The sequence below is a fragment of the Linepithema humile genome, chromosome 1, assembly GCF_040581485.1.
Source record: "Linepithema humile isolate Giens D197 chromosome 1, Lhum_UNIL_v1.0, whole genome shotgun sequence".
In the NCBI taxonomy this organism is placed as follows: domain Eukaryota; kingdom Metazoa; phylum Arthropoda; class Insecta; order Hymenoptera; family Formicidae; genus Linepithema; species Linepithema humile.
In genome coordinates, this window is record NC_090128.1 from 27,984,643 (window position 1) to 28,007,465 (window position 22,823).

The window sequence follows — 22,823 nt, forward strand, 5'->3', positions numbered from 1 at the left end:
AATTACGTCATTATATCATAAGACTATCATAAGTTATTTATAAAGAAACGTCAAATTCTTGCAAATAGATTTCGTGATCTAATTTCTTAGTATTACATTTTAAGTGACTAAGATTGCAAAACTTAATATTTTTAAATTTTTCTACAAGTTCCATATTTCTGGTTATTGAGAAGTAATATTTCATCAGTTACATTTAAAAAATAATTTTGATACAGGTAAATAAAAATAAGATAATGTTAATGTTGTCATGTGGGGTAAAATGGACCAATTTAAATGGGGTAAAACGGACCAATTTATATATTTGTTCTACTTATATTTTCTACTTATACTTTCTACTTATAGTTTTCTGCTTATATATTTGCTCTGATTTGAGAAATATTTTACATCTTATTTTTTTTTACTGAAAAAAGCTATGAAAAATAAAAAACGCACTGTTAAAAGTAGAAGAAACTTGAAATTTATTGAAAATAATGTCTCCCAATAAAAACAGATTTTATAATAATTATTTATTTTATTTACATGCTTTATTTTAAAATGTTATATTTAATGTTATATTTAATATAAACGTTAAAAATTATAAAGATTATAATTATTTTAAAGATTTGTGTGTATAATAAAATGATTAATGTTAAATTAATTTCTATTCTTATTCAAAAATATTTAATAAATACTATATAGTTTTGATTTTGAGTTGATCAGTTAAATTATTTCTTGATCCATATTATCTCGGCTTGGTCCATTTTACCCCATGGGATGGTCCATTTTACCCCACCTATGGGGTAAAACGGACCAAAATTAAGTTTTTAAAAATCTTAATAATAATTCAAACTTTTGCAAATTTTGAAAATTTAACATTATAATCTTATAATAAACATTCTACAGTTTCTTCATGCTAAATTTCAGTTATTTTTTGTCATTAATATAAAAAATATAACCATTTTTGCTTAGGGGGTCCGTCTTACCCCACCTTCCCCTACTTAATTACATTATTTAAAAATTTTGAAGAAATGAATTTTAACAAATAAAATTTTTAAATAATGTACTTATAAATAATAACAAAATTTTTAAATAATGTACTTATAAATAATAACAAAAAGATATATATATATATACATACTTTTTCTAAACGGTTTTTCCTTTTTCTGCTTATTTCTTCTTAATATTTCTTTTTTTTTTGTTGTTCTACTTTTATTTTGTTTCTCTCTCTCTCTCTCTCTCTCTCTCTTGTCGTTTTTTTATCCTTCAATAAAATTTAAGAAATTAATATCTATTTATATTGTAAGTATAAGCTGTATTATAATGAATATTTAATTATATATATATTCCGGTGAAACATCCAAAAAAAAAGTCAATTTATATATATATATATATATATTTCTTTAAAATTTTTAAATAATGTAATTAAGTACTTGAAATTTTAAAGAAATGAATTTTAAGAAATATCATCGAGCAATTGCAAATATCTCTCAAAGTCGATCTCTCAAATGGAGATTGTTATTTGTATAAAATTAAATCATCAATGTACTTTAATTTCATACAAATAACAATCTCCATTTAAAAGATCGACTTTGAAAGATATTCACAATTGCTCGATAATATCTGTTAAAATTAATTTCTCTAATATTTTTAAATAATGTACGTATAAATAATAACAAAAAGATAGCAGATAATTTCAACATTAATAATTTTGTGCTTTGACTTATGTATAATATTTTTTTTTACATTGCCTGGATAGCTTAATATCGAGCTAATAATTATAATTTGATACTCTATTTACTATTTTAATGCTGAAACCGTTTTAATATTAAGCTATCCAGCCAATGTAAAAAAAAATATTATACATTAATCAAAGCACAAAATCGTTAATGCTGAAATTATTTGTTATCTTCTTGTTATTATTTATACATACTTTATTTAAAATGTTTAGAGAAATTAATTTTAACAGATATCATCGAGCAATTGCAAATATCTTTCAAAGTTGATCTCTCAAATAAAAATTTTTATTTGTATGAAATTAAAATACATTGATGATTTAATTTCATATAAACAACAATCTCCATTTGAAAGATCGACTTTGAGAGATATTTGCAATTGCTAGATGATATTTGTTAAAATTCATTTCTCTAAAATTTTTAAATAATGTAATTAAGTACTTGAAATTTTAAAGAAATAAATTTTAACAAATATTATCTAGCAATTGCAAATATCTCTCAAAGTCGATTTTTCAAATGGAGATTGTTGTTTGTATGAAATTAAATCATCAATGTATTTTAAATTTCATACAAATAAAAATTTTTATTTGAGAGATCGACTTTGAAAGATATTTGCAATTGCTCGATGATATCTGTTAAAATTAATTTTTCTAAAATTTTTAAATAATGTAATTAAGTACTTGAAATTTTAAAGAAATGAATTTTAACAAATATTATCGAGCAATTGCAAATATCTCTTAAAGTCGATCTCTCAAATGGAGATTGTTATTTGTATAAAATTAAATCATCAATGTACTTTAATTTCATTGATTTGACTTATGTATAATATTTTTTTTACATTATTTTTAAAATTTTTTACCTTTATTTATTTATTTATATACATACTTTTTCTAAACGTTGTTTCCTTTTTCTGCTTATTTCTTCTTAATATTTCTTTTTTTTTGTTGTTCCACTTTTATTTTGTTCCTCACTCTCTTTCTCTCTCTCTCTCTCTCTCTTTCTCTCTTGTCGTTTTTTTATCCTTCAATAAAATTTAAGAAATTAATATATATTTATAGTGTAAGTATAAGCTGAATGTATTTTAATTTCATACAAATAAAAATCTTTATTTGAGAGATCGACTTTGAAAGATATTTGCAATTGCTCGATGATATCTGTTAAAATTAATTTCTCTAAAATTTTTAAATAATGTACTTATAAATAATAACAAAAAGATAGCAGATAATTTCAGCATTAATGATTTTGTGCTTTGACTTATGCATAATATTTTTTTTTACATTGCCTGGATAGCTTAATATTGAGCTAATAATTATAATTTGATACTCTATTTACTATTTTAATGCTGAAACCGTTTTAATATTAAGCTATCCAGCCAATGTAAAAAAAAATATTATACATTAATCAAAGCACAAAAACGTTAATGCTGAAATTATTTGTTATCTTCTTGTTATTATTTATACATACTTTTTTTAAAATGTTTAGAGAAATTAATTTTAACAGATATCATCGAGCAATTGATTGGATAGATCACAGCGGTGCAGTTTTTTTAAATTTAAGTAAAGAATAAATATATATCAATAAACTGTATGGCTATTAATATTATTACTAATTATAGTGAATAAAATATTGATTTTATCATAAAAACAGCGTTGCAAATATATTTTAGTTTGAAAATTTAATTAAAAGTCTTTTTTTAATTTAAAACAGTTAATTATAATTTGGAATTGCTACTTAAAATTTGAAATCTATAAACGTTTATAAATCACATGCAAATCTTATTCGGTGTAATTATTTTGTTCACATAAAAAAATAATTTTTTATCTATTTTCCATTTAAATATTTTATCGCATCTTATAATTTTTAATATTAATTTTATTGGCCTGTATATTTTGTATATTTTAATTGCTATTCCACAATAATTTAGAATTTATTTTATGTTCAAGAATTTATTACGTTAAAATTATATCATAAAGCTAATCATGCATCAAAAATAGTGTTTAAAAAGTTGATAAATTTGTGCAATTTAAGATTATACAATTATTATGCAATGTGCAGTTACCAAAATTTAGCATGTAACAAAATTTCTTGAGAGAAAAGGAGAATATATTTAAAAACGCAAATAATGATTGGATAGATCACAGCGGTGCAGTTTTTTTAAATTTAAGTAAAGAATAAACTGTATGGCTATTAATTTGAAATGACAAATAATAAATACGGTGAGGAAAGCATGTACTGGAAGTGGTGCGCGCTATAGGTATGAGAATTTTTAAAATTATTACTTACCTTTTTTTTACTTTTTCCTTTTATCCTTTCCTTCTCCTTTTTTCACTTTTTTTCACTCTTTTTTCACTCTTTTTAAAAAAATAACAGAGAATACGTCTGTACAATTTGACAGCTTTTGAAAATGTAAACAAGTATCATAGAAACATTTATAAATTGCTAATCAATAAATTGCTAATCAATATTGCCTTGACAACCATTTAAATATGAACTGTCAAAATATAATACAACATTGAGATAACCAATCAGCGTCAAGATAAAAATGCAACAATAAACTTCGATACTTTCGAGATTTCGATACATTCGAGTATCGATCTTTCATGCCTTTTTTAAGAGTGGATACTCAGAATATATTCGGAATATACTGAAAACACACTTAAAATATATATAATAAACTTTAAAAATTTTTACTTTGTACGATATCCTCAGAATATACCAATAACTCTATATACTTCGTATATATACTCAGTACATTCTCAGAATATTATTTATATATATGGCAGATTCGGTATGTATTCAGAATATACTGAGAATACAATATGCTATCTGGGTAGTTATCTTTATTTTGTATTTTATATAACTGAAATGATATATACTTCCATTATTTCAGTCATTATTATATAAAATACAAAATAAAGATAACTATTTATTGAATATATGTGTATATGTATATACACATGTATATATTAATTAATTGATTAATTAGTTATTTAGTATTTACTACATAAGGATAAAAATAAGAAAAGTATATGACATTTTTCTTCAGTGATATATATAGTATTATATGTATATTTTTCATTTATTATTTTGTCATATTTAGTTTGTATTTATTTGACACCTTGTATACGCTTATGTTTTCTCGGACATTATATTGCAGCCTTGCAACGAAATTTCAGTCGAGGAAACAAGCGCAAGCATCGTTTGTTTACAAACTTCCGATGACACACGTACACAGACCACACGTCAGTGTAGTGAGTCACCACTACAAACAAATGCGTACACACGGACCTACGCGGCATAGGTCCGTAGGCTGCGCCGATAATGTCATTTCATTTTTAGTACCATCGAAATGATGGCGCTTTCGCGTCGGAGTTCGCCCGTCACTTCAGCATCCTCTTAAAGAATATATTATTATAATCAAATTTTCAAATGCCTTCCACCTATTTTAAATCTTTCTACTTTCAACTTAAGCGGTTATTCATTCGCGCAAGCGCATTGACCGATTTCGTACAGACAAGGATAGATAGATGTAGGGGACACTTTTGTTATGTATATTTAGATAGGCTATGCCTCTTTCAGTATATATGTTCTAAGCCTTCGATAGTTTCATATTTATATATTTTTTGGAATTGTTTAAGAGGATGCTGGAGTGCCTGATGCTCTATCTACACCGAAGGATAATCCTACTTGTGGCTCATCCGACCACTTTCGCTCGTCTACACTAAGTACAATTTTAGTGTTGTTATATTGGTACCGTTGACTTTAAAACCGGTAATAATTTCAGTACCTAGCCTATAAAACAAACTTTCATCCGATCTAAGGTAACCCGAATTGTTATTCTGTTCGACAGAAGATTATTTTTTATAGAAATATCTTTGCTTTTTATATGCAAATATTCTGATGAGTGATTTGCTTTTTTGAGTTGGTACGATTGAAAACCAACTTCAGTATGATTTTCAATTAAGATAATTCGTCATCAACGATGCTCTCAAATGTATTACGTAAGTCAGTGCTCGGAATTAGTCTGAACATTTCAGCCGATTTCCGTGGTATACGCCTCCTTTCCTCTCCTTACCGCGCGCGCCGCAGCCGCTTGGGCCAGCGCCGCCGAGCGTTAGGAGCGACACTATCTGATTATGAGTGGGTTCTTCTCCCTATTTATTAAAATTTAAAAAATGTATTAAAATTTATTAAAAATAAATTTTTTATTTTTAAATTTATTAAGTGGAAATATTTCAATAGATTTCCACGTCACCCATGAGATACTAATGCTGAAGCGTTTTTTTTTAAAGTGGTTTCCCCCGTAGACCTATTCCACTAAAGATAAAAATAAATTCTTAATTTAAAAAAAAAATATATAAAAGAGATTTTCTTAATTAGATTTTCTTGGCCTTTTATGAGAATGAACAATTGATGCACTAATGTAGATAGAAACCACTTTTTGAAAAACGTGTCAGTATTAGTACCTCATGGGTGACGTAGAAATTTATTGGTGCAGACTCTGCACCGTAGTGTTGGATCTCCGCTGAGAGCTCAACTAGCCATATAGGAGTATTATATACAGGGTGTCCGACAATTGCTAAATCACCTCTCGAGTGTAGGTAGAGCAAGTTAAACCGAGTAGAAAAGTCCTCTACCATTTTGCGATTTTTGCAATAATTAATGGGGAATTAATTAAAAAATATCGGCCAATTCGCGCGAGTTTAAGTGCGCAGCGAGAAGAGACCCGTGGCGGTACAGTCCACTGTTATTTGGTTACTAGGCACACGATGAAGCGTTGGGAGGAGCGCTCTACAATTGACAACGGCAACATACGAGCGGTGCTGAATGCTAGATCCTTGCGTCTTAGCGACCACGTAACAGTGCTGTCTCTTCTCGCTGCGCGCTTAGGCCGGTATTCATAGTCCGTTCTTATATTCAAGATCGTCTTAAGCACAAACTTATATTCGCTCTCTTCGTCAGACACAATCTATGTGTGTGACGAAGAGAGCGAATATAAGTCCGTGCTTAAGACGATTTTGAATATAAGAACGGACTATGAATACCGCCCTTAGACTCGCGGAAATTGGCCGATCTTCTTTAATTAATTTTTCATTAATTATTGCCAAAATCGCAAAATGGTAGAGGACTTTTCTACTCGGTTTAATTCGCTCTACCTACACCCGAGAGGTGATTCAGCAATTGTCGGACACCCTGTATATGCAAATAGACTGATGATGAGCGGGCACCTTTCAGAAAATAAAATTTTTAGCCTATTTGTTACACAGGCGCTCCTGAGTCAAGGCTATCGACGGCTCGGCCGCCAGCGGCCGCGCGGTGGTGGGAGAGTGGGAGAGCGGGAGGCGTCGTCTCAAGAATCGAGCCGAAATGTGCAACTAACGCTGAGCTCTGATCTAAATTAATAGCAAATTTGCTATCAATCTGCTATTCCTAACATTCAAGTCTATCAATTAGAGCAGTGCTCGGAATTAGTCTGAACATTTCAGCCGATTTCCGTGGTATACGCCTCCTCTCCTCTCCTTACCGCGCGCACCGCAGCCGCTAGGGCCAGCGCCGCCGAGCGTTAGGAGCGGCACTATCCGATTATGAGTGGGTTCTTCTACCTATTTATTAAAATTTAAAAAAATTTATTAAAATTTATTTATTAAAAATAAATTTAAAAATAAAAAATTTATTTTTAATAAATTTCAATAAATTTTTTTAAATTTTAATAAATAGGGAGAAGAACCCACTTATAATCGGATAGTGCCGCTCCTAACGCTCGGCGGCGCTGGCCCTAGCGGCTGCGGCGCGCGTGGTAAGGAGAGGAAAGGAGGCGTATATCACGGAAATCGGCTGAAATGTTCAGACTAATTCCGAGCACTGAATTAGAGTAAACGTACTACGGAGAAGATACGAGTAATTATATTATCACAGTAAATAAGCAGAAATACGATTTTGTTCCCGTAAATATTATTTCTCAGAAGATTAAATTGTCGAGCATTGCATTTGTCCATAACTTAATTCATGAAAAAAATTACTCACAAGTAGATCGCATGTTGTAAGAGTAAGCTAAAGATGTTGAAAAATTGGAATAAATAGAAAAATTTTTTTTCGACTTTTTCCGAAAGCAGAAAAAATGCACGTTATATGCTAATGTTACAGGTATCGCTTAATGACAATAGAAGTGCGCATAGAAAAAGATATAGTTACTAACAATATTATAATTTGGGATTGCACCGGTGTAAATATCAATCATATAATGAAGTTCACGCCAATTTTATTTAAATTTGACTCCTGTCTGATACGTAATTACAATCTTGCTATAGTAATATTTAATAAGAAAATAATTTATTGTATTGTGTTATATTTAAAATAATTTATATTTTCTAAATTATTTAGATAGCATATTGTTTAAGAATTTATGTTATCAATGCACCACAAATTATTGATATAGTCATGAAAGCGGCTAAATCAATACACTCATAAAAGAAAGTGTTTAAATTTAAAACATTAAAGTGTTTTATTTCTTGTCTTCACTTTTGAAACGCTTAAAAATGTTTAATTTTTAAACGGACATGTGAAACGTTAAAAAGTGTTTAGTTTCACTCAAAAAAATGATCTTGCAATAATAGCTAAAATTTTCTAGGTGTAAAAAATTAACTAAAACAGATAAATGATTAGCAACTGTTGTGATATTGCATATGTAATTACTTAATCAGTTTAAATGACAGAAACAGAATATATATCTGTATTGTTTGTGAACTTTAAAAAGAAAGTTTCTCTAAAGCGCCTATCTATATAAGATCAATCACGTGTTAGATCATGCAATGAATAACATTTAGCAATGGTACCTAAATTTTTCAGAAGCTATTGCTAGAACATTATTGCTATAAATTCTATATGTGACAAACAATGTTTTCACAGATACGAAAAATAGCGATACATTCTTGTTGCGATATCTAGAAATCTAGCTACATCAGTGAAATATTTTTTTGAGTGTTTGAAAAATGTTTTATTCTGAAACATATAAAGGTGTTTTCGAATAAAACACTTTTCCGAATTTTAAAGTGTTTATTTTGAAAAGTTTTAAAATAAAACGCCAAAAACCGTTTTATTTAATTAATTTAATTAATTTAATTAATTTAATTTTTTTATTTAATTTTTAAGTTTACAAATAACACACAATTACAATGAAAGAATATTAAAAATTATAGATGTATCAGGCTCTGATGATTGTTAAAATCAATAATATTTGATAGGAGCGTAAAGAGCCAACAGCCAGATATTCGTGCGAAGGTTATCGTGTATTAGTTTATAACCATTAAACATTTACATAAAAAACAAACGTTTCAGCCTGTCATCAGGCCTTTATCAGTGTTATTACAAAAACCAATAAAACGCAACGCTTAAAATTAAATACAAAATAAGAAGTAAATTGACATAATTAACAGAAGAGTAGTTCAACCACGTTAGAACTGTAATAAAAAAGAACCAAATAAGAAATTCCCGTTACAAATTGAGCGCAAACCGAAAAAAGAAATAATTTTTACATACTTGTGTTAAAACACTTGTAGAAAGCTCATCCACCCAAGATGGAACAAGGTAGGAGAGAAATCTTAGATCCATATTATATGATGGTTGAAACCTCAATGTACGCAACAGAATAACGACAATATTCAAGTGATGAAAGAATAGTGAGAGAGCGGTGGAGGAGGGGGGACGGAAAGAATAAGGAGTATGGAGGGGAAGGTATAAGTACCTAGGAGGGGATGAAAGGAATTAATATATGAAAAGAAAAACAAATTAATGATGGGGAGATAAGAGTCCGGTAACCGTTCGGTGTCATTTTGATTATTTAAGCCTGCACGTTGTCTTTTTATAAACACCATTTCGGATATTAATCTCTTTCCATAAGAAGGTTCCCCGTCCAAAATTCTCACATTGTCCCAGTCAAAATCGTGAGAAAAATCCATTTTATGTTTAGATATAACAGAGGGGGAACAGCTCTTTTTCATGTCATTCTTGTGTTCTTTGATTCTAGTATTAAGTTGTCTTTTTGTCTAACCCACGTAAGTTTTCTCACAATCTCGACACGATATCATGTATACGACCTGACAATGAGAAAATTTATTCAACCTGTCTTTGCCCGTCTTTATAAATTGTGTTAGATTGTTCGGAATTGAACATGATAATTTTAAGTTGAAGCTTCTGGCTATGGAGTTGAAATCTTTGTAAACCGATGGAATGTACGGAATAGTAAAGAATATTAAATGTGGTCCAAAATTTCGAAAGTTTTTGATTATTGTAAATAATTTTGTTAAATAATACTTGTCGAAGAAATCCAGCACAGTCTTATAATTTCCTGGATAATGGGAGTCCCACGCATAATAGCATCCCAACAAACAAATAGTAAATTTCACAGCAGTTGAATTTTTAACTTTCATTTTTATACTATCATCAACGCAAATAAAAGCAGATACCAATCTTCCCTCTTCTTCAAAAAATATGAGACGGGGAGAATCAGTTTTTTTGGTTACTAAAACTTCCTCTCTGACTTTAAATGCCTGTTACCGAAAAACAATTTAATAGATAAAGCAATTAATATATAATACTAATTATATATTAATTAATTATATATTATATGCACAAATATATATCATATATCAAATATTATAAACATACATCAAATAGCATAAAAAGCTCGTTAGAATAGCTTGTCTTCTTGCGCATAAAATTAAAAAAAAATGCGATTAATCCTTTAATTTTATCGATTTCTGAAAAATGTTCAACAGATGTTGAAATTTTAAAATATATAATGTGGCTAATTTTATTATTATGTCATCCATAAATTTTAGTAGTTCTTCCAATGAATGTTTCGGTTCCATCAAAAGAAGTTCTTGAAGCACCTAGTTTAAAATAATTAATAATAATTATTTAATAATTATTATTTATTTATTATTTTAATTATAATAATTATTATTATTTTTATTATTTATTTATTATTATAATTCTTATTTTTATTATTTATTTATTATTTTAATTATAATAATTATTATTTAATAATTATTTTGTAGTAAGAAACAAAATAAAAATGCTTACTACATCACATTTCATCAAAAAGGGATATTCAATTATAACAACGGCACATGAATCTATTCTTTTCACAATCTGCCGCCGGAATTCAAACGTTTCTTTTAAAAGTCGGTTTATATGCCGTAGGTCTGTCCCCTTTTCCGATGCTTTCTTTAATTCCTCAATCATTGCTTTTTGCTCTTCGGAATTATCCTTTGCACTGGATTCACTTGACTCACCCAACTCTCTGTTAGGTGGAAAAATATTTTTGTAACTTTTATAATAAATAAAACAATCTTTATATAATATCAGATCCTTACTCATTCCTTGAAATAACTATGGCTTGACATTTATTATTAGTGAAAACTTTTGCGGTAGCCTTTTTCTGAGAGAATCTTGTATTTCTCACTCGAGAACTTAACTGCCTACTCACTGTTGCCTATGAACCAATAAACATTATATATATATATATATGCAACTTTAATCGATAAAATGATTTTAACACTGTAGTACATATTTACATTTATGTGCTTTGCTCCAGCATTTATGCAATCCTGAAGAATAGGATATACCTCTACAATTTTTAATGAATATAAATTGTAGTCTGTCATCGTTGGGCACTGATTAGTTTTGGATAACAAGTCTACTGCCCAAAAGGATATAAATTTTTTCAAATTTAGCACCAATGTCGTATTCCTGTCTTGTTATGTGATTATTTTATCATTGAAAAGCAATGTTTTCAAATTATTATTTAAGGCTGGGAGTATAAAGGGATTTTCATTTTTCTACACACAAAAGAATGAAAAAATTAAAAAACAGAAACCAAATATTCTATTATAAAATTAGTCACAACAAGAATTTGCGATACGACGAAATATAGCATAATATATGACACTAATTAATAAAAAAATAGATAAATTAATAGTTAAATGTTGAAATATTTACTGATTGAATTTTTTACTTCTTCGATTTAGAGAAGCAACTGGTCAAAGATTCATTTTTATTTTGATTTAAATGAACGTCTCCCTCGTTTGATTTTTTTGCCAAAGTAATGTCTTCAACATCCAAAACAAAATCCAATTTTTCATCAATTAAATTTTGAAAATTTGATGATGAGTTGTTTGAAGAAGTTGAGGGCTCTGAACTTGGTGACAAAACTTCCATTATTGTTTGAGTCTTGAGAAATCTAATTTTCACAATACAATTAGGTTCAATATCGTCGTCTTCTTCAACATCCACATACAATAATGCTTCTTTGACGAAACATTGTAATATTATTGTGCTGCCATTAATTTTATCATAAAGATGAGAGTCCTTTTCAGCCGCCTTAATTAAACTTTGGCGAAGAGCTTCTGCATCTTCCACTGTACTATTAGATGTAAACTTTTTTTTTTTACTCTTCCTTCACCAATTTCACAAAAAACAGTCTTTTCGTTAGCAGACATGTCATAAACATCGAATAAATAATGATAAAATATTCAAACTTTAATTCTGGTCGTCCTTAGCAACGACTCTCAATGCACTTCACAATTCATCAGCTGTTTGTCATATAGAAATTGATTAATTTTTTTTATTGAGATTAATCATGCAGTTCGAAAGATACAAATGTAATATGTGTGCATATCGTGCTGTTACTAAGCGTCTCCTCCTTAATCATACAGTGTGGCATCATCGATTTGACAAAAATTTTATGGTAATGTGTTCTGTTGTGGGTTGTGGTTCTACTTACTCTAACTGGCTTTCTTTTAAAAAACACTTCCAAAGAGCCCATCGGGCATTAATATTTAATAGAGGAAATTATGAAAGAGAAGATAATATACAGGAACCTGCACGGCCAGAAAATTTCGAAGATTTTAACGAACCAGCAGGTAGGCAATCTTGGAGAAAAATTATTACGTTGTTTTTAAAATTATTCAGATTTAAAATCAGAAAAAATATGAAATTAATTTTACATTAATTTCTAGAAAATTATAATTTTCCTGAATTGACATCTCGCCAGTTGCTTGAATGGCATGGAGCACAGTTTTTAATTCAAGTGCGAGAAGGTTGCAAAACTTCACAAATTGCACTGGATCGAATACGTGTTGGAGTGGAAGAATTAATAAAAGATTATCTCTCTTTAATTCTGGTATTAGTTATTAATTATTTTCATCATTTTGCTATAATTGCATTTTAGATCAAATTATTTTAACCTTTTAATTCTTTATTTATTTATTAAATTTATTTATATATTTATATATTTTTACAGAATAAGATGCATCAAATTTCAAACGACAATTCAGGTTTTATTCCTATAAAAATGTTTTCTATTCCATGATTTATTAAATGAAGATCTTTCACCGTCCCTACTGTTTTCAGCTGTTAAATCCAGATGGCTACTTGATAAGTTTATCATGGAAAAATTTAATATGATAATGCCTAAAGCGATACCTCTTGGTAAAACTCATGTTTGGCTGCGTAAACCTTGTAATTTAGTGGAAAAAACTCATTATACGTACGTAGTATCTTTTCTTAGCATTTTGAAAGCTCTCTTGAATAATGATAAAATTCGTTTCAAAATTGATAATCCCAAGAAAAATACCGATCGGTTATTAACTGTTACTGATGGCTTATATTATGAGAGAAATGAATTTTTTGCGTCTCACACTAACTCATTGGGCATCATTTTATATGGGGATGACTTCTGCGTAGTAAACCCACTTGGGGCAAATACTGTAAAACAGAAGTTGACAATGTTTTACTGGACTCTTGTTAATATCCCTCCTGAACTTCGTTCTAGCCTCAAGGCCATTAATTTGTATGCAATTGTAAAGACTACTTTTTTGAAAAAATTTGGACTACACAAGGTACTCAAACCTTTTATTGACGATATTAAAACTCTTCAAACTGAGGGCATAAATGTATCTGTTAATGGTGAAGAAAGAAATTATAAAGGTTTCTTATTTTTTGTAACTGGAGACACGCCATTTTCTGCTATGATGGGGCCCGGTAAAAAATTTCTCATACATAATTAGACAAAAATAGTACATATCTAATTATACAAAATTATATACCGAATTTGTCCATACATAAATAGATACACCTATATATAAATGAATATGAATATATATATTTATATATGATTATATAAAGGTGTGTATGAGTAAATATACATTTTCTTGTTTTATTTTGTTGTGTTTTTATTGCGCAAACATAAAGTACATAATCATACATATATCACATCATATATATATATATATATATACTCATACAGTACACAAAGATTGCATACACATTGCATCAATCTTTCATCGCAATGTTGCAATATTGCAAATTCACTGCAAAATGTTGTTGCATCATTGCTGTGGGATTGCAGCAACGTTAAAATGTCCGCTTTTAGGAAGATTGTAACGAAAGATTACAGTAATATTGCAATGTAATGAATTTGCAATAATGCATTGTTATTGCAATCTTAGAATAATGTTGCATATATTTTTATTTATTCGGACATTTATCTGTCCAATTTTTGAACAATCAGTTCAATATCTGAATTCCCTGTGTTGAGGTCGTATCAGAAAAATTAAACTGATAAAAATAATTACTATGTCTTTAATCTTACTAGCCACTCTTTGCAAGTTTCATATAATCATCATGACTAAAACTTAAATACGAGATAGATTTTGCAACGCGCGTCGCATAGCGGTAAACGAACGAACTAGCAATTACCGAATATTGCTATTGCAATGTTACTGGAATGTTGCTGTCACATTCTCATGAAATATTACAATTACAGGTTGCAATAATGTCTCAACAATATTACATTGCAACTTGCAAGATTGTAACATTGCTGCAATGTAATTGCAATGTTCTGTGCTGTATGGGCAGTAAGAGTGACTTGATGAGGTCCTTTCTTAAAAATCTCTTCTTTAAATACCCCAAGCACTAATTTTCGAACTATTTGTATTATTCATAAAATGTATTTATATCTCATGTTATTTATTTTTCTCATATTATTTAGAAATACAATAAATAACATATATTTCTTATAAATGTAAAATAGTGTTTTTTTATTTTATTTTGTTTATATTCCTCTCTTGCATGCACGCGCGCGATGAGAAAAAGGTATAGAAACTTTTAGAAAAGTAAAATATTTTTAAATCAAGGCATTAAGTGAAATTAAGGAAAAAGTGACACAATTAGCCAGAATTTCTCGTTTATACAAAATCATATACAATTGCGTATGACTATATCTGAAATTTGCTTCTTACTTATATATGTTTATACATGATGCAAGACTTATACATAATCATATATTAGACTAACAGAGATTCATATATAATTATATATAAAATATTGTGGACATTATATATAAGTATGTATAAAAAGTACTTACATGTAATTCTATACTGCAGTCGCTCCATTTATATATATATATATATATATATATATAACGTTTTATATTTCGTCATGTATAATTATACATATTTTTACACAATTATGTAAAATATTGTATAATTCTATTAAATGCTACATGATTATATATGAGAAATTTTTTACCGGGTAGAAGCTTTTATTTTTAGAAATTTTGCTAATAATCTTTCCTTTATGCTCATACCCATACAACAATTCGACGTTCGATGGATGTCTATAGGACGTCCCACTCGACATGTACGGACGTCCAGATGACGTACCAGACATGTTCCGAGAACGTTCAGTAGATGTCATTTATACGTACAATGTACCGCCCTTAGACGTCCTCTGTACGTTCTTAGTACATCCTTTGTACATCTTTAGAACGCCGTCGTATGTTGTTGGTACGTCGTTAGTACGTCATTATCGTGACGTTACTACGTCTTCTATACGTCTTTAGTACGTTATTGTTGTATTTTATTTAGTAAAATATATTTTCATGTCAGTAAAAATAGTGTAATTAAAAGTAAACAAATATTTTATAATAATGACAAAAACAAAATTGAAACGCGCATATTTGTTTACATTTTATACTATTTTTACTGACATAAATCATTTTTCAAAAAAAAACGTCCGTAAGAAATCCATTATGTTACGTTACAACGATGCACTAATGCCGTACTACGAAAATATGTTGTTTAAGTATGGGTATATACTTGTACTTAAATGCATACAAGTATAAATAACGGACACCAATGCAATTAAACTATAAAATACTTTTTTTATTTTAATTGAAACACAATATTTAAATAGAATTTAAATTTTTTATTATGAAACGCATTACACATTCTTCTCCTGTTTTTTTAGGCGATCTGTCGCTCGCCGGAACCAATCAATTATTGTTGTTTTGATCGCACGATCGTCGATCTTTTTGTATCGGTGTTTCACAGCCTCTGTAAAAGGAATAGTGACTATATTACAATTACGTACAATTATGTACCCGGGCATAATAATATTGCACGTTATACATTATATATATATATATATATATATATATATATTTAATTATTAATGAAAATAAACATTATTTATGTAGCAAAGAAAATATTACTATTTTCTGAGAGGTGCTTCAACAACCCATTTATTTCTTATATAAAACACTCCTGCGCCAGAGCTATCGGCGGCTCGGCCGCCAGCGGCCGAGCGGTAGTGGGGGAACAGGAGACGTCGTCTCCTGAATCGGCCCGAAATTTGCAACTAATTCCAAGCGCTGCTATACAGCTATACAGGGTGTCCCAAAGTTCGCGGTCCAACCATCGTGTACAGATAGAGCGGGTCCGCCAATCCGCGCAAGTATTCCCCGAGCGCCGAGCGCGCGGCGAGTAAGACCCACCCACATAGCATAATACAAAGCGCGGCAGTGTAGTGTGCGTAGCTAGCCAAGAGAGCGTCCCTCCCACCGCTCTGCCGCTCTTTGTATTATGCTATGCTGAGTGGGTCCTACTCGCCGCGCGCTCGGCGCTCGGGGAATACTTGCGCGGATTGGCGGATCTTTATTAATTATTTTCTAATTAATTATTAAAAATTTTGCAAAGTGGTAAAGGATTTACTTATTCAGTTTGACCCGCTCTATCTGTACACGACGGTTGGGCCGCGAACTTTGGGACACCCTGTATATGTGGTTCTCTCTCGGCATGCAAAATTAGTGTTACGATATAGGACCGGTTGTATGCGCGTTGTGGTGCGGCTCTGTACATGTGCGGTGGTGGAGATCCAGTGCCGTTATATGTTGTGTGTTGACCGTATGGTGAAACGTTTTGACATGAGAAGGTTAAGTGACTACAAATAAGGTAAGATTTATTTATTTACAAGCATGGAATCTACGGAGCCAGCAGCTAAAAAACCAAGAAGTAGAAAATTTCAATCAATTTCAAAAAATTTTGAATTATTTTTAATGTAGCGGGGTAACGGTGCCTTGTTTAACTTGTATGAGACACTGTACTGACGCCGTATTGCCGCACATGCGCATACAACCGGTCCTATATCGCAACACTGCAAAATATTCAAAAGGCAGCCGTCATTTCAACATGTCGAACAGAGTACTTCTTATCGGTGTATTATTTACTGCAATCCTATCGTTAAACGGGCAACTGCCGTCGAACGCGTATCAGAATTTTTAACAATAAAACAAGAACATGGAACATAGGAAATTTAGTGCAACTAGGAATCGAATCGCTCAGTTTTCTGTGGGAAGGTCAACGTTTTTTAGAAGAAGAAGTACCAGATATGACTCCGCAGCTCGGAACCATGTACGACTTTATAATAGTGGGTGCTGGCACAGCCGGTGCCACGCTAGCCGCGAGATTGAGTGAAGTTCCTCAGGCAAAAGTATTGTTAATAGAAGCTGGATATCGCGAAAATTTTTTTATGGACGTCCCATTATTAACTTACTTCTTGCAATTGAGCGACGATATCAATTGGAAATCTCGAACTAAACCTTCAAAGAAATACTGTCTTGGTATGACTGATAACCGCTGCAACTGGCCCAGCGGCAAAGTACTTGGCGGCAGCAGCGTGTTAAACTATATGATCGCCACTAGAGGCGGCGCCGAGGATTACGATCGCTGGGCTAAAATGGGGAACGAAGGCTGGGCTTACAAGGATGTTCTCAAGTACTTCAAAAAACTCGAAACAATCAATGTTCCAAAGCTGCAGTCAGATATTACATACCACGGAACTAAAGGACCATTACACGTCTCTTCTTCGACATCCCGCACACCGTTAGCGGAAATGTTTTTACGTGCCGGGCAGGAGCTGGGATATCCGATAGTGGATTACAATGGGAAGAACATGATCGGATTCTCGTACGTACAAAGCACGACCATGAACGGCACCCGTATGAGCAGCAATAGAGCGTATCTGCATCCAATTCGCCATCGCAAGAATCTGCATGTGAGCCTTCAGAGTACGGTGAAGAAAGTGCTCATCGATCGTCGTACGAATCGAGCAATTGGCGTGAAATTCACGAAACACGGTCGAATTATTTCCGTCTTTGCGAGCAAGGAAGTAATCTTGTGTGCGGGTGCCATTATGTCGCCTCAGCTGTTGATGCTATCGGGTGTCGGACCTTCCAATCACCTCGCTGATCTCGGGATTGACGTTGTTTACGATGCACCGTTCGTTGGTGAAAACTTAATGGATCATGTAGCTTACGGCGGCCTGACGTGGATGGTAAATGAATCGACGAGCTTACGATTGCAAGATGTAATAAACCCTGCTTATCCATATATATCAGATTTTCTTACGAGGCGATCGGGACCAGGTGTAATTCCGGGTGCGTGTGAAGCACTCGGTTTTATCAACACGAAGCGGCCAAAAGAACGCAGTGGCTTAGCGGATATCGAATTTATGTTTTTCGGCAGTACTATTAAAGGTGATCCTATTCTGCCTATTATAATGGGTTTTAATGACAAAGTGCACGACATATGGTGTAAACACCGTGGCAAATATGGCTGGGCCACATTACCGATGTTGTTGAAACCGAAAAGTCGTGGGCGGATAAGATTGTTAGCTAATGACATTAATGTTAAACCGGAGATCACGCCAAATTACTTTGACGATCCCGAGGATGTCAAGACGATGATTGTCGGTATTAAGAACGCGATAAGCATCGGTCAGACAAAGACAATGCAGGCATTCGGTTCAGAATTATTAAACGACACTCTTCCGGGATGCGAGAAGTACGAATATGATTCCTATGCTTACTGGGAGTGTGCGGTAAGGACATTGTCGTGCCCAACCTATCACTATTCCGGGACTTGTAAAATGGGGCCAAAAGGAGATGCCACTGCTGTTGTCGATCCGGAATTAAAGGTAGCGTTTGTTAAAAATAAAATTAAAATTATTATGAGAGATTTGATAGACGTTACTGCGTTGTAATTTATATGCTTTATGAATGATTTATGAATTAAATATGCAATGTTTTGCAGGTGATCGGTGTTCAAAGGCTAAGGATAGCAGATGCATCCATCATGCCTGAGATTATATCGGGGCACATAAATTTACCCGTTTATATGATCGCCGAAAAAGCGGCAGATATAATCAAGGAAAAATGGGGATATTAAAAAAATTCGATTTATATTAAAAAAATATTATTTCTGAGCGTCCAAGTTTAAGCTGTAAATTTCTCAGTTTTTACAAAGCATTATATTTCAAGATTTACAACTGTAACCGTACTTTAATATTTAATAATATTTATATCTAACTTGAAAAATACTTGAAACATTAAGATGATGTTTCACATTTCCGCTCCTAAGAAAAAATAAAAACTTTTATGTGAATTCGACAATTCTATTCGTCGAATTCACGTCAAATTTTTACTTTTCACGTTTTCGCTCTTAGGGAAAAATTACATCAATCGATGCCCTGCACATTTCGGTTAATTTTCGTAAGCTAACGCTTACCGGCTGCCCACTACGTCTTGAGACAACGCATGCGGCGCTCTGCCTCAGATACGATGCATCTGTAATACGGTAAGATTCCGTATTCCGACTGCTAAATATCAATGTTTTAAAATCGATACGATCCTTAAAATCTTTTATTTTTTAAATAATTAATTCAAGAACAAAATTTCAATTCTCAATTGTAACATTTACAATATAATAATCCTAAAATATTATTAAATTACACTCGATGAATTATATTAGACTTGTTAAATGTTCTTCTAGAGACTCTTCTCAATTTATAAATTAATAAATAATTGTTAATTTAAAGTTTTATAAAAGATATTTTTATTAAAAGCACGAAATACTCATGGATATTATTTATTTACATTATGTAATTCTCTGGAGAAACTGAACAGCTTTTCGAACAGATTACTCATTCGTCAATCCTTTTTAATTAATATTTCACTTATTATTGCGAAAATTTGTAAATTGGTAAAGGACTTTTCTGTTCAGTTTACCGCGCTGTACTCGTACACGAATAGCAGTCTATCATTCTGAAACATCCTGTATGTACCCAGATAGCATAGCATATTCAAAAGACGTCCAGAAGATATTCCAAAGATGTTTTTGAGACGATAGTATATCCTTTGGGTATACCAAGGTAAAATATACCTTTCTCATTAGAAATATCGAGATAGGGATAACAATCCCCCCCAAAAAACATAAAATAATTTTTTCTTTGTAATAATGATATGTATAATTTTTTATTTTTACTTGACGCCATTTTCTAATATCATATTTTTATAAGTACACACAGAAAAATACATACTGTATTTAAGTAAATATTACTTGTTTGAAGTATTTCATAAGTTCATATATCCGCAAATCTATCGTAAGTTCATCATAAGCATCAAATTTATTCAAAATGTATTTTAGATCCTAGTAAGTTTAATACTTTAATCAAGAATATTAAATTAAAAAAAGAATTCTATTTGCTTATTATATAGAGTCGATGGAAGAAAACCATATGTTTTAATAAAGATATCTTTTTTTCTTGAGATAAACTCTTCCTTTGTTTGAACCAAGTATTATATTTACTTATGTAGAATAATTACTTACTTTCAAATAAGAGAATATGCCGTTACAACTGAACATATGCGATTGGTAGAGGAAACAAAATGTGCAGGTTCAAGAAAGAAATGTTGATTTCAAGTATCTGATATTCTTCACTAAAGAATTATAGTAGGCTAATTTATTGGAATAAGAGTAATTACTTGTTTTGAGATAACATTGTTGTGCGGAATATAAAAATCTTATTTCGAATGATAAATTTTGTTCCTAGAATAAACATATTTATTTGAATTGAAAATATGGATTTACTTTAAACAAAAACAAATTTCTTGTTTCAAAATTATATTCCGCTATTTCTGATTCTATTGCATGGAATTGAAAGAAATACACTAAATTTTTTTGATCTAATAATTTTTCTTATATTAATATGTATTATATTAACTACATATTTTCAATTCGAAGACATACTCAGAATGCAAAGACATATTTAAGAACAACATTTTTTTTTATTTAAGCAAATAATAACATAATTTACATACAAAAGCTATATTACAATGTATAATTATTATGTAAAATTATTATTTAACCCATGAATTCCGTTCTCGCATAATTGAATAATACTACATATTTAGAATTATTATGTAAAAATATGGACAATGCATATGTAAATAAAAGATCAGTTATCCTTAAGAGATCGATTTGAAACGGATAAATATCTTTTATCTCATATGCATTTAATGTTTCACTAAAATAAATAGTTTCAGTTGCATGAAATAAAATGTATACAATTTTGTCAATGACATATATCTCATCAATTATCCTAAAGCGTGGAAAGTATTCGTCTTTACACTCTAATAAAATAACAGATTTTTTCTTATAAGTTGTTCCATGAAAGATAACTTCTGAAGTGCACATAACTTTTATTTCATTTGTATCAACGTCACGTAAAAATTTTTCGAAAAGAGTTGCATAAGTAACCGTGTTCAATATCATAGTTTGTCCATGTTTAATTTTGTCGTTATTACTTAAAAAAGTTTTTTAAGGGGCACCTGGAAGTGTGCTAAGTAAAGAGGACTGTAGCGCCTGATGTCTGTAAGCCAGGGTAAATAGAATATTTTTGAAACAACAAACCACTGGTATTAATGACTTAAAATATGCATGTGCTGCCTCAAACCGCATACAACACTGCTGTCGAGGAGGTCCGAACTCCAATATTTGTCTCGGTATATGAACCAAAAAATGAAATTTAGGTGTAATATGTCCTGGATAAAGGTGATAAAAGCGGGTATGATGAGTTTCAATCATTTTGGTAAGTATTGGTACTATTTCAATTTTTATCTCGAATGCAAGGCAAATATTAGTTATTTGCAACAAAAGAACAAAGTTTACAAGTCTTATATACACTTCATCATCATCACTATTCTCTATCCAATCAGCAATTAAAAAGGGCAATGTGTGAGACAGAGCAGCCATTTGAGACGCACTTTGTTTCAAGTTTTGGTTTAAGTGTATTTCTTTTATGGGTGCTGGTTTGTCTCTTTGCAAGTGACCAAAATCGAATCTGTCAATTCTACTATTTAGTTTATCTACAGAAAACATTTTCTTTATAGATATACAAAAATGTAATAATAAACGACACTCTACTTGAAGAACGCCCTCGTACAAAACATGCATCTTGCAAGAGATATTTTGTTACATCAAACCCTGGTATGTAAAAGAGAGGAGAACGCTGATTTACACCATAATATTGTGCCTAAAAGTCATTAATTCTTTGAACACTTTGAGGCTCAGTCACTGCAGCAACATGATCCCTATGCATATCTATATTTCTCAGGGTAAAAAAAGATTCAGTAAAGTAAATTTTTATTTTTGCTTGTGTTGTCATACACATGCGACAAGGACGAGTTGCAGATACAGATTCTTTAAAGCCCCCCCGGTAAAAAATTTCTCATACATAATTGGACAAAAATAGTACATATCTAATTATACAAAATTATATACCGAATTTGTCCATACATAAATAGATACACTTATATATAAATGAATATAAATATATATAAATATATATAAATATATATAAATATATAAATATATTAATATATATATTTATATATGATTATATAAAAGTGTGTATGAGTAAATATACAGTTTC

The 22,823-nt window shown here is 30.7% G+C and overlaps 1 protein-coding gene across 1 annotated transcript; it reads left to right on the plus strand.

Annotated features, from left to right (window-relative positions):
• Nucleotides 1–16,853: 16,853 nt before the first annotated feature.
• Nucleotides 16,854–21,501, plus strand: LOC105673823 (glucose dehydrogenase [FAD, quinone]-like). The gene is made up of 2 exons (XM_067347745.1): nt 16,854–19,028; nt 19,145–21,501. Exons 1-2 carry the CDS (start codon nt 17,442–17,444, stop codon nt 19,277–19,279), a joined length of 1,722 nt encoding a protein of 573 aa, XP_067203846.1. The 5' UTR covers nt 16,854–17,441; the 3' UTR covers nt 19,280–21,501.
• The last annotated feature ends 1,322 nt before the right edge of the window (nt 21,502–22,823 follow it).

Bases quoted from the DNA above. Each gene is read 5' to 3' on its own strand.
- LOC105673823 (XM_067347745.1), top strand. From the start codon at position 17,442: ATGACTCCGCAGCTCGGAACCATGTACGACTTTATAATAGTGGGTGCT. The intron at 19,029-19,144 runs GTAGCGTTTGTT...AATGTTTTGCAG, and splicing joins TTGTCGATCCGGAATTAAAG to GTGATCGGTGTTCAAAGGCT.